The 12,909-nt window shown below is 47.5% G+C and overlaps 1 protein-coding gene across 12 annotated transcripts in view; it reads right to left on the reverse strand.

Moving 5' to 3' along the window:
• Window positions 1-12,120, reverse strand: part of ABI1 (abl interactor 1) — a 65,077-nt gene extending 52,957 nt beyond the window's left edge. For 10 of the 12 annotated variants that reach the window (XM_069729612.1, XM_069729610.1, XM_069729607.1 and 7 more), the window contains exon 1: window positions 11,889-12,105. In XM_069729612.1, coding sequence (XP_069585713.1) covers window positions 11,889-12,005 — 117 coding nt within the window. In that variant the 5' untranslated portion in view covers window positions 12,006-12,105. Of the gene's footprint in view, window positions 1-11,888 lie in introns of all 12 variants that reach the window. The other 2 variants (XM_069729604.1, XM_069729614.1) reach the window with 2 other exon arrangements.
• Window positions 12,121-12,909: the final 789 nt, after the last annotated feature.

Raw genomic sequence — 12,909 nt, forward strand, 5'->3', positions numbered from 1 at the left:
TTTTCAAAATTCAACAGATTGCGACTGATGGCAAAAAAAAAAAAATGATGTGTGAAAGGGGCCTAAGCTGCCTTCACTTTACAAGGTGCTGAGCCGCAATACCCAAGAACTGCCATTACAGAGTGTGGCGCTGGTGTCCTGGCTCTCTACGCGGTTTCCAGCTCCCACAGCAGACGGAGGAGAGCAGCGGATAGGGGGTGTCCCTGTTGTCAGACCACTACCCATCGGAGTTTGATGATCTTTCCCAATAATCAGTACTGGACAGCCCCCTAAACATACACGTCATGAGCTTTTCATGGTCTAGTAAACTAAGGCATACCCTATTATTCATGGTACAGTAATACATAGGACGCCATTTGGTCTTGTCTGGTAGCCCTAATGGGGCGTTCCCCCAGCATAAATATTCTATGTATGGATGTGGCCCTCGCTATACTGCTCAGGATGGGCGACAGCAGGAGACATGGAGGTCCCCACAGTTCTGCAGTATAACATTATTTGGAGATTTCAGCAATTCTCTATGTAATCATTAAAGTGGCTCAAAAAAAAAAAAAAAAAAAAACCGCTTCATGCCCTGAGAAGCAGAATAATCAGACACAAGTAGTGTTTGCCAGTGAGAATGTCTGGATATGAGGAGCATGGCTAATCAAGTCAGAAGAAACGGAAACGCCAGCGGCAGCGCAGAGGGAGACAGGCTGTAATGTAATTAGAATACGAGACGGACCCCAAAATCCAGAGCCGTGAGCGGAGGGCGGCGCAGCTCTACAGTGCAGCTTTCATCTCCTACCGCTCTGTGCTGGGAAGCCTTTCATTTGTAGGTCAGCCTGCAGCAGACATGACCTAGAACGCTGCCCACCAAATGACAGGCCTCAGTATAGCAACACGTGGGCGACTAAGGCTGCAGTCACACACGGCGGTCACGCTGCGGATTACCTGGAGTCTGGGGGGATATAAGGATGAGGACGCTGGAATTCAATCCCCCGATCCTTGTGTCCGGGGAGGGATATAAGCCATTGAACGGACAGGAGTTCCCATGTAAGGCCTCTTTCACACTTCAGTCTTTTGGCGTCAGTTTGAATCCGCCATTTTCTTTAAATAGCGGATCCGCCATTTTTTTTTTTTTTTTTTGCGGATCCGCTATTTTCCCATAGACTTGCATTAGCGATGGATAGTGGCGGATGGTCGTCCGTTCCATCCGCCATGTGACGGATCCGTCGAGATTTGGCGGACGTCATCTAGACAGACAGAGTAACGTTTTTTGTCTCCGCCGAAATGGCAGTTCGCGATGGATGCGTCACGTCCACCATTCCATAGAATGGCCGCCTATGGGCGACGGATCCGTAGCGACCGTCATTTCGGCGGATCAGTCGCCCCAATCCGCTTTTTCAATTGCGCATGCTCCAAAAAGTAGATCCTTTTCCAAGACAACCCCCAAGTAACGGATCCGTCAAAAAAACGGATCCGTTAGAACCGTTTTCTTAACAATCGTGACAGATCCGTCACTATGTCAGCGACAGTCACACGTCATACGGAGCCGCTCCATCCAACGTTTAGAGCCGATCAGCGGGGATGCCGGGTGACGGACTTCCACCAATCTGAGGATATCATAGGCTCAGACAACACCTTAAAAGGTACCGTCACACATAACGATATCGTTAACGATATTGTTGCTTTGTGACGTAGCAACGATATCGTTAACAAAATCGTTATGTGTGACAGCTACCAACGATCAGGCCCCTGCTGGGAGATCGTTGGTCGCTGGGGAAAGTCCAGCACTTTATTTTGTCGCTGGATCTCCCACTGACATCGCTGAATCGGCGTGTGTGATGCCGATTCAGTGATGTCTTCACTGGTAACCAGGGTAAATATCGGGTTGCTAAGCGCAGGGCCACGCTTAGTAACCCGATGTTTACCCTGGTTACCAGCGTAAACGTAAAAAAAAAAAAAAAAAACAACACACTACATACTTACATTCCTGGTGTCTGTCTGGTCATGTCCCTCGCCTTCAGCTTCCCGCACTGACTGGTGAGCGCCGTAAAGCAGAGCACAGCGGTGACGTCACCGCTGTACTTTACGGCCGGCGCTCAGTCAGTGCGGGAAGCTGAAGGCGAGGGACATGACCAGACAGACACCAGGAATGTAAGTATGTAGGGTTTGTTTTTTTACATTTACAACGGTAACCAGGGTAAACATCGGGTTACTAAGCGCGGCCCAGCGCTTAGTAACCCGATATTTACCCTGGTTACCAGTGAAGACATCGCTGAATCGGCGTCACACACGCCGATCCAGCGATGTCAGCGGGAGATCCAGCGACAAAATAAAGTTCTGGACTTTCCCCAGCGACCAACGACCTCCCAGCAGGGGCCTGATCGTTGGTCGCTGTCACACAACGATTTCGTTAACGATATCGTTGCTACGTCACAAAAAGCAACGATATCGTTATGTGTGACGGTACCTTAAGTCCCAGTGATAAGCCGGGGAAGCTCCATTGATAGGTGCCTGCCCACAATGGTACACACCCTGGCTGGCACACACAGAAGCCACGTCCTCAGCACATTGGTAGTGCGCAGCACTGGAGAAACCCTTGGCGCAGATTTTTGCCAATAACAAGCACCGATCAACAAGGTGATCTCCATGGGCCAATGCGCACTGTGCGGGGAAGAAGGATCATTAATACGATCTTTCGATCCATATACATTTTGCTTATTGCCAAAGGGACGCCGCTGCTTTGTTTTGCTTGTTTGTTGGCTGATCGCTGCCCAGGATCGAAAATGATCCAGCCAATCACTTCAGTCGGTGAGGTTGATGGCTGGATCACCTAGTTTCCAAGGATCTGATGTCCTAATGATCAACCTCATTATGGCCGATCCCTAATCTTATGTATATGGCCAGCTACAGCTCAGGACACGGTGCCCATGTAGCAGACGGACGGCACAATCCAGCCTTGCACCCCATCACTGACGGCACCGAACAGCACAATTAACCAAGGTGGAACAACAATAGCCGGTATTGTGCCGGAGCAGAAGAATACACAGAATACAGTCGCTGCTCAGCCATTATTCACAGCAGAAGCAAACAGGCATTAGTGAAGATGTAAGAGCTGCGGACACCGGGATGTAATATTCATGAGTTATTCCTCTTATGAAACAGCTTTTATTCCTGCAGCATCAGTGCCGAGCAGAAAAACAGCGCGGGGATTTCATGTGAAATGCGTGGAATCTAGACAGACCATTATTGATGGCAGATTAAGGGTGGAGTTGGAAGAACTGGATTCTCTAGTCTGTCTGCTGAGCTGTGGAGCAAGAGACCAGCAAGAAAGGACAAAACCAGCACGTCTGACTGGGAGAGAGAACAGCTGCAAGGATTTAGGTTTCTGAGGAGCTGTATATTCAATGTAACCTTCATTATACCACCTTAGTGTCTGCCCGCCCCAGGAGTGGCAGAGGCACTGATCAGGATTGTAGGAAAGCTGGATTACCATTGAGCCTTAACAGTTTGCTGACAACCCATAAGGCCGATAACTTACAGCTTCCAGAGTTGTCTAGTAGGAGCAAAAGTGCAAATTCATCCAGGGATCTAAGAAAAATATTTAGAATTGAGAGTCCTCAGTGGTTGATACCTTTTAATAGCTAACTGAAAAGATGGTAACAAATTGCAGCTTTCGAGACTACACAGGTCTCTTCATCAGGCAAAGACTAAAACAAATTCTGAAGAATCACATTTATGCACAACATAGTATAGAAAAAAAAAAGGGGGGGGGAACCATGGATAATACAGGTGACATGAAGCAGAATTACCATGGGTGATAAACAGTTACGTCCATAAATATCGGGCCAATTCTTGGATAAGGATTGTTTTATTGTCCTGTGATTAGGGTCTCTGTTGTGATGACCCCACATGGTCTGATGGGCAAGTTCCTTAGTTGATGTAAAAAGACATAAATCCATGTGACACATTCATTCCTGCAGTCAGAATGTCAAAGGTCATCATCAGTTTATATTCCCAGACTCTCTGATCTTTCTGCGATTTGAATTTCCCCTTTAAACACAAGTAATTTCATGTCCATAATGTTATGATTTGGGAGACAGAAATGTATTGCCACAGGTAGATCCATTCTTTTTTCTTTTATTGTATGGCGGTGAGAGTTCATCCTTGTTCTCAGTTTCTGCCCTGTCTCCCCCACATACAGACCCCAGTTGGACATTTAGTACAAATTATTAAGTACACCACATTAGAAGTGATACAGCTGAAAGTGCCTGGTATCTTGTAGTCCTGATGTGAATTGGGGATCTTTATCTTGTCCGTGGTCATTATAAATGGACAGGTTTTACATTTTTTCTGGTTGCAAGGAAAGGTTCCTGCAGCTGTTGGAGAGGACAGGGAGCTCTTGACACTGATGCTTCTTAGGTTTGGGGGCTGCCTAAAACACAGTAGTGGGGGGTCTGGAAAAATGGATTGTAAGCGGGCATCTTTTTGTAGTAAAGGTTGTAATTTCCGTGCAGCTCCCCTTAGCACCTCCAGATTTGGATTGTAGGTAACTACTAGAGGTACCTGGTTATTTTCTTCTTTAGCTTTGTAATGTAGCAGGTGAGTACTTGATATTCTAGTTGCTCTTGTAATCTGGTTTTCAATTGTTCTTGGATGGTAGCCCTGATTCAAAAAGGTCTTTCTGAGGCGACCAAGGTGCTCATCCCTATCCATTGGGTTGGAACATATACGATTGTATCTGATGGCTTGGCTGTAAACAATAGAGTTTTTTATGTGTTTTGGATGGAAACTGTCCCATTTAAGGTATGTGGGAATATAAACTGAGACGACCTTTGACAGTCTCACTGCAGGAATGAATGTGTCACATGGATTTATGTCTTTTTACATCAACTAAGGAACTTGCCCATCAGACCATGTGGGGTCACCACAAGAGACCCTAATCAGAGGACAATAAAACAATCCTTATCTAAGAATTGGCCCAATATTTATGGACGTAAAGGTACCTTCACACATAACGATATCGTTAACGATATCGTTGCTTTTTGTGATGTAGCAACGATATCGTTAAGGAAATCGTTATGTGTGACAGCGACCAACGATCAGGCCCCTGCTGGGAGATCGTTGGTCGCTGAACAAAGTCCAGAACTTTATTTCGTCGCTGGATCTCCCGTGGACATCGCTGGATCAGCGTGTGTGACACCGATCCAGCGATGTCTTCACTGGTAACCAGGGTAAACATCGGGTAACTAAGCGCAGGGCCGCGCTTAGTAACCCGATGTTTACCCTGGTTACCAGCGTAAAAGTATAAAAAAACAAACACTACATACTTACCTACCGCTGTCTGTCCCCGGCGCTGTGCTCTGCACTCCTCCTGTACTGGCTGTGAGCGGTGGTCAGCCGGAAAGCAGAGCGGTGCCGCTGTGCTCACAGCCAGACCAGAGAAGCAGAGCGCCGGGGACAGACAGCGGTAGGTAAGTATGTAGTGTTTGTTTTTTTTTACTTTTACGCTGGTAACCAGGGTAAACATCGGGTTACTAAGCGCGGCCCTGCGCTTAGTAACCCGATGTTTACCCTGGTTACCCGGGGACTTCGGAATCGTTGGTCGCTGGAGAGCTGTCTGTGTGACAGCTCTCCAGTGACCAAACAGCGACGCTGCAGCGATCCGGATCATTGTCGGTATCGATGCAGCGTCGCTTAATGTGAAGGGGCCTCAACTGTTTATCACCCATGGTAATTCTGCTTCCTGTCACCTGTTTTATCCATGGTTTCCCCCCCCCCCTTTTTTTTTTCTCTGTGGTATGTTGTGCATAAATATGTGATTCATCAGAATTTGTTTTAGTCTTTGCCTGATGAAGAGACCTGTGTAGTCTCAAAAGCTGCAATTTGTTACCATCTTTTCAGTTAGCCATTAAAAGGTATCAACCACTGAGGACTCTCAATTCTAAATATTTTTCTATCTACTGGCTAACACGGTACCAAGATATATTTCTTTCCTGTATCCAGGGATCTAGCGAGATGGGGGCAAAATGCGATTGTTGCAGGATTAAAGGGATAATATACAAGGACAATATAAAATAAAAACACCAAACCCTCACACCTGGACTGGCGCCGCTCCAACGATGTCGGCACAATATGTGCACCGATGCTTGTGTGACGTAGTTATGTCATGCGAGATCTGGAATGCAGAAAAATATGCGGCACTCACCCAGTAGAAGCTGTATTTACGTGCTCTTTATTGGAGCGGACCCGTTAAAGCACATTTAGTTGCGAAACGGCCGTCGTCCAGCCTCCATCACTGCACCCTCCGCTCCACCTGATGTCTTGAATGGATGTATTCACATTCTTTGTTCCAATAAAGAGCACGTAAATACAGCTTCTACTGGGTGAGTGCCGCATATTTTTCTGCATTCCAGGACTATATAGATCTCATTGATTTTTATGCAGTGCACCTATATACCCATAGCTTGCGTGACGCCTAGTTGTCAGAAGTTGCGAAGTCCATAGGCTGTGCAGCGTTATACTCTTGAGTGCCATCCAAATGCTTTTCTTATTTGTTATGTCATGCGAGAGCTGCGGCCCATCAACTGCTTTGCACCGAGGGAAGTGCTCCTGTGCTCCGAGGGAAGTGCGGGCGCTGCGGCCCATCAGCTCCTGTGCTCCGAGGGAAGTGCGGGCGCTGCGGCCCATCAGCTCCTGTGCTCCGAGGGAAGTGCGGGCGCTGCGGCCCATCAGCTCCTGTGCTCCGAGGGAAGTGCGGGCGCTGCGGCCCATCAGCTTCTGTGCTCCGAGGGAAGTGCGGGCGCTGCGGCCCATCAGCTCCTGTGCTCCGAGGGAAGTGTGGGTGCTGCGGCCCATCAGCTCCTGTGCTCCGAGGGAAGTGCAGGCGCTGTGGCCCATCAGCTCCTGTGCTCCGAGGGAAGTACGGGCGCTGCGGCCCATCAGCTCCTGTGCTCCGAGGGAAGTGCGAGCGCTGCAGCCCATCAGCTCCTGTGCTCCATGGGAAATGCGAGCTCCGCGGCCCATCAGCTCCTTTGCTCGAAGGGAGGTGCGGGCGCTGCAGCCCATCAGCTGCTTTGCTCCTAGGGAGGTGTGGGCGCTGCAGCCCATCAGCCACTTTGCTCCAAGAGAAGTGCGGGCGCTGCGGCCCATCAGTGGCCACAGACTGCACCAACATCCCTAAAAAGGCACCGCTCCAGAAGGCAAGTACACAATGCTTTTATTTTATGTGGGGCCGCTTGCATTTAACAGGGGCTGTCCAAGTAGTAGACCCCCATCTTCATCCATTTGTGTCTACATCACTTTTTACCATACCTGCTGCAGATAAATATCCTCACACGGGAGCGTCCCATTAGTCACACAGAGATCACCCATCGTGCGGTGCTGGTTGCAGCTGAGGCTCTGAATTCTCCTCTGACCAAAGACAACTTCAGCGCTATACAGCCTTACAGAATAGGTTGGCGCCATATAAGCTGGCCAAAAAACAGTGTGCACCTCACTACAGGATAGATCTGGCCTGTAAATGCGTTTTTTTAACCCTTTCGTAATCTCTACCTTGCAGTAGGAAGCCCACACATACGGTGGAACCACACACACAAAAAAAAAAAAAAAAGTTTGACACTAAGCTTGTCGGCTTGTTACATGGCAACTATGAAGAAGAAAACTAAAAGAAAAAAAAAAAAACCGCGTGAGGTTTCAGGAAGTAACCCTGAGCTATCCGAGTGTCCGATGTGGAAATGTTCCGCAGAATTATGTATCACATTAGAGAAGACAGATTTATTGCAGAAATGTCGGCGTGTGCATGGATTTTTGTAGTGAGTGAAAGCCAGGAAATCCATAATCGCCAAAGAACATGCTGGGATTTGTAGTTCACAACAGCTTGTGTGCCATAGGTTGCTGATCCACAGGGAAAATGCCAATGATAAGGAACCCTAGCTCCACACCAAAAAGAAATAAGCCAGCGTTTGCCGTTTTCTGTATTGATTATGAATCAGATTCTGCATCAGAAACCACATGAAAAACTCTCCATACACCCCTTGGACTTTTTTTTTTATAAAATCCTGTTCATTTCAATGGAAAACTAGCCTATAATGCACATGGTGCTTTTTTGCTCCACTTTGAAAAAGAAAAAAAGCAACTTGTCAAGTGTTGTTGTAATTCTGCATGGAAAAAAAATTGTTGGAAATTTGAAGAATTGAAACATTAAAATGCTCCATACACAAAAAAAATAAAAAAATTATAATATATATATATATATATATATATATATATATATATCTTAACAATCCATAGGGCCACAGTGAAGTTTTACATTTTTTTTTTTATTATTTTTTTTATTAAAAAAATCTGGTGAGGTTTTCAAGAGAAACCCATGCCATTTTTGACCAGGTTCTCAGATCTGAAATGTGTTTTTTGATGAGTGATGTGGAGGACATTTTATTTTTTTTAGAAGCCTTTGGACTTGACAGTGTCAGGTTGGGCAGATTCTACAAAGAATGGGCAAAAACTAACCGGTCCCTTCTTTTTTGCCCCTGGGAAAAAAGGTTTTCGAAACTTCATCAGAAAAACAAATGAATGGTCAGTAAAGTGTATTTGTCATTGAAATCAATAGGAAGAGTATTTGATCAGCATCGAAATCCACATTAAAATAAATAAGAAACAACATTCACCAAACAGGAGCAATTCTGGATCATAGAGGGGGCGAGTATTGCGGCGTTTGCTTTTTTTAAGCCTTAAGGAAAAATAAAACTAATAACCTGAACAAAAATAAAGATAAAGCTAAAGATTCTTGCCTTCCTTCCATCAAATGCAAAGCCAAATAAGTCATAGCCCCTGACTCCATTTATAATCCGGCTATCTGAAATTCTGGATTATTGGAATTTTACTAAATTACTTTATCAAAAGGACAATTAATAATCTCTCTATACCGTTGCCTTGTTATTCCCAATTAACCATTTTGGGCGTCAATAAGACGGAGGAAAATGACCGTCCACAAGATCAGCTATTTCCAAGCGTCTATCATGAAATCATTCCGTGCAGATGTTAGTCACCGCTCCAATATGACTTCATGGACCTCCGCCTCCAGATTCTGACTGTCACAGCACGTATTACTTCATCTTCCGGCCGAGTACAAGGCGGCGCACGACCTGAGCAGATCACAAGGTGCCGGACTGAGAAGTAGGACGCAGGGGGTGAAAGGACTCCATTCATGGCCCAGTATAAACCTCTAATCTGGCAAGGCTGGCACCAGATAGGGGCAGGATTAATGAGTAATTTGGACTAAAATACTGAATTAACAAAGGGGGTCCGGATCGTCATCTTCGTATCTACTCCCTGAGAACATCTTTTAATGGCAGATCTTACACACACAAAATGCAATGATTTGACCGAGCGAAGTGTAATGCCCAATTTACCCTGTGGGGGAGCTGTAGAAAAACCAAACCCTTCCTGCGAGGTTCCCGCAAATCTGATCAATGGGGATCCTAATTAGGTCGACGCTTTTTGTTCAGCTATATATTCTTGAGCAAGTGAGGATTTGTCCACAGCGGAGAACCTCTTTAAAGTAATAGTTACATGTAAACTGTCGCCACGGCCCGTTTGTTTCTAGAGATCGTGTCCCGCACACACATTAGGACAGGTCGACCATCTGATGTGTATCCCCCAACAGAAGGAACAGCCATTGGAATTTCGATACTTGATTCTTTTGCCCTTAGGAGAAGTCATTGATGAAGTCTGGTAAAGGCTTTCTCCCCTCTCCCCATTGTAAACACCAATGCTCAACTGAGCCAAGCACTCTTGTGCATGGAGGGTGGGGTCTGCCAAACGAACTGCTCTCAGGTATGGCAGCTTTAGGTGTCAGCTGAGACCGCCGACTGGGGTGGGATCGGCCTATTTGATGTGTATGGGGGCCTCCCGAGCCTTCCCAGATGGATGACATAAGGGAAGAGAAGGATGAGATATACTGAATTTCAGAGCCTAAACCTTAGGTTTCTGAGGAAGGTAAACCGTTGTCAGAGGAGTCTCTGAGCAGTCTACTATCCTCTTCATATGGAAAACATATGCATGATCAGCCAAATGGAGTGTCCATGTGTTTGGTCAGGAGGAAAAGAGGTCAGGTAATGTGAGGGCATATTTGGTTCTGACATTTGCTTGCAATTAAACTGAAAGTGCACGGGGGGATAGGGGTGTCCGTGAGTAAATAATCAACCCCAACACCACTTTTAGTCCGATTTGCTTATGACCGACACATCAGATCTTTACAAAATCTATCAGTTTAATGGAAGGGGAGGTAGTTGACAAGCGCCTAGATAGATACACCACTACTTCCAAGTGTAGAGAACATGTCCCTTTAAATATCAGTAGTTTTGTCTCAAGCAATGGAATCAAAAAGTTGCAAACTTCAACAAGCAGAGAAAAATGTAAGGAGCAGATAGTGAGGGATTTACAGCAGAATTCACCAGGATTTGTACCGATAGGGGTGAAATCTGCAGCAAATCAGCGACAGAAACTGATAAAGCGAGATTTAAGTATCCTCACTGCGAATCTTCAGTGGAAATCCACAAGGAAATCCTGCAGCATTTCCATCCAGCGTGGAAACAGCACAGAGGCGACTGCCAGGAACCGCTGCACTCGATCACTGGTGCCCCCCTACTTCAGAGCGGGCAGCTCGTGAACATGGACGAAGCAGCAGCCCCCCATCTAGGGTCACATTCTGAGTTCGGCATTCCAGTGCAGGACCCCGAGGGAGTTTCTGGATTCCTCCAGAGCAGGAAGCAGTGGGGTCTCAGTTTATGGAGGACACGGTCTCACCAGCTGTCACCTCTCCCTGCACCGCATGTTTACACAGGAGGGATCAGGATTACACCACAGCATGGGGGTCGTCATCCCGAAACTCCGCACACCGACAGCTCCATGGCCCCAATGCATCACCCACCATATGGCAGACATACTAACCATGGCAGCGCCAGTCAGTAGCCATCACAGGGACCCAACTGGCCAGCAGGACTAGTGACAGTAACATGACTTCATGCCACAGGCTGGCACTGGGTATAGAAAGGGCAATATAAATAAGTGTAGGGCTACTACTCCCAGCATGTCCTGGCGATACACCACAGGTTGGTTCTGGGCACACAATGGGCATCGGGTAGATGAAGAGCCTTTCCTTCCATCTAGATCCATCGCGCACAACGGATGACTCAAGTGTTAGTGGAACAACAACCCCCAGAATGTCCCGATGCAGTGGCACAGGCTGGCGCTGGGTACAGAATGGGCATTCAGTAATCAGGGGACTTTCCTTCTGGCCAGACCAGTGCTCCCCAGCAAGGAATGGGCACTGCATGAAAATATCCTCTCTATCTCTAGGGAAATATAGCCCAATCTAAGTACTACAACTCCCAGCATGACCTGTCTCTGCATCTAATGTCAGTGCTGGGCTTAGAATGGGTACTAAGTAAATGTGCATCCTTGATAGGGAAGCATTGGCCAATCTAAGAACTACAACTCCCAGAATGCCCTGTCCCAGCAGCAGAGGTCAGTGCTGGGCATAGAAGGGGTAAAACATCCTTTCCCAATCTAAGATTCCCCATCTGTCAGCAGAACTACAACTGCCAGCATGCCCTGACCCATCAGTCAGCGCTGCCCAATGTATGGTAGCAAGTTTTAGCATGGCCGCCTGCTGTCAGGGCACGCTGGGAGTTGTAGTGCCCCCACTGCTGTCGGCTGGCACAGTGCCGGATATGATAGGCAGCCATGGCCAGGGTGCTCTGACTCATCAGACAATAGGCACACCCTGTGGGCAGAGCAGGGCACCGCCGCCGGGCCGCACCGGGGCCAGCACCATCCGCACTTCCTGCGCTCCCTCCGGCCAGCACCCCCGGCAGCACTGACATCAATCACGCAGCTGTCACCTGGATGTAGTTGGTCTCGCAGTAATCCGCCACCCGGGTGAGGTTCTGGTAGCTCTCGATCAGCGCCCGCTTGCCGGCAGGGATCTCCTCCTCTAACAACATCTGCAGCTCCGCCATCGTCCAGCCCTGTGCATCTCTTCCTCCTCGTACAGCCGAGGACAGACAGCTGAGCCCAGACCCGCCCGCCCGCTATTCTGGGATTCCGAGCCTCGCTTTCACCTAAGCCCCGCCTTCCTACGTAGATCACACGCCCTGACGGCTTCCGTACTCTGCGCAAAGGATCACGGGACTTGTAGTTGTTTTTTTTGTCCCCAACCACTATCTTAGTTGCCCATAGCAACGTTATATTTTTTACAGTCTCTTTGAAAAATAAAATATTTCTGTGATGACCTAATTGACTTTCTTTGTGTGTGCAAGTTTTCATCAAGTCTCCACTGCAGACTATTTTCTTTTTGTGCATTGTTTTATCTTCCTTTTTTCCAGGAGCGAAGCAACATGGTCTAGAAGGACTAGGGAACAGGAAGTGTATGTAATAGGTAATGTGCAGGATGAGGTAGAGGATAGCTACATGGTTTTCTTCTCGATGCATTTCAAAGTTGACACACTTGTTGAATTGTGAAATTGTTGTAGTTCTCCTGAATAATTGTGACAACTTAGAAAGGCATCGAAAATAACAGCGCATATCTATCCTGATACCTGATACCAGCAGCGCAGATTACCCACAATTCCATATACTACTGGAACACCCGCCAGGGCCGTGGGGTACTCCGTACCGGATCCAGTACTCACAGGGGGATGTCACAGCGGCGGCGACCCGGTCCGTGGCCCTGGGCACCCACGTTAAAAGGAATGTCCTTAAAGGGGTTTTCAATAAAGTTTGTGTTCGTGACCAGGGGCGGATTATATTAGGGTCAATATGGGCGGTAGCCCAGGGCCCAGTGGTGTGGGGGGGCCCTGGGCTACTGCTCAGATTGCCCGCCGCCAGTCAGGGCATTACTGCCCTGACTGGCATATGGGCTCG

The sequence above is a fragment of the Ranitomeya imitator genome, chromosome 6, assembly GCF_032444005.1.
Source record: "Ranitomeya imitator isolate aRanImi1 chromosome 6, aRanImi1.pri, whole genome shotgun sequence".
NCBI classification, from domain to species: domain Eukaryota; kingdom Metazoa; phylum Chordata; class Amphibia; order Anura; family Dendrobatidae; genus Ranitomeya; species Ranitomeya imitator.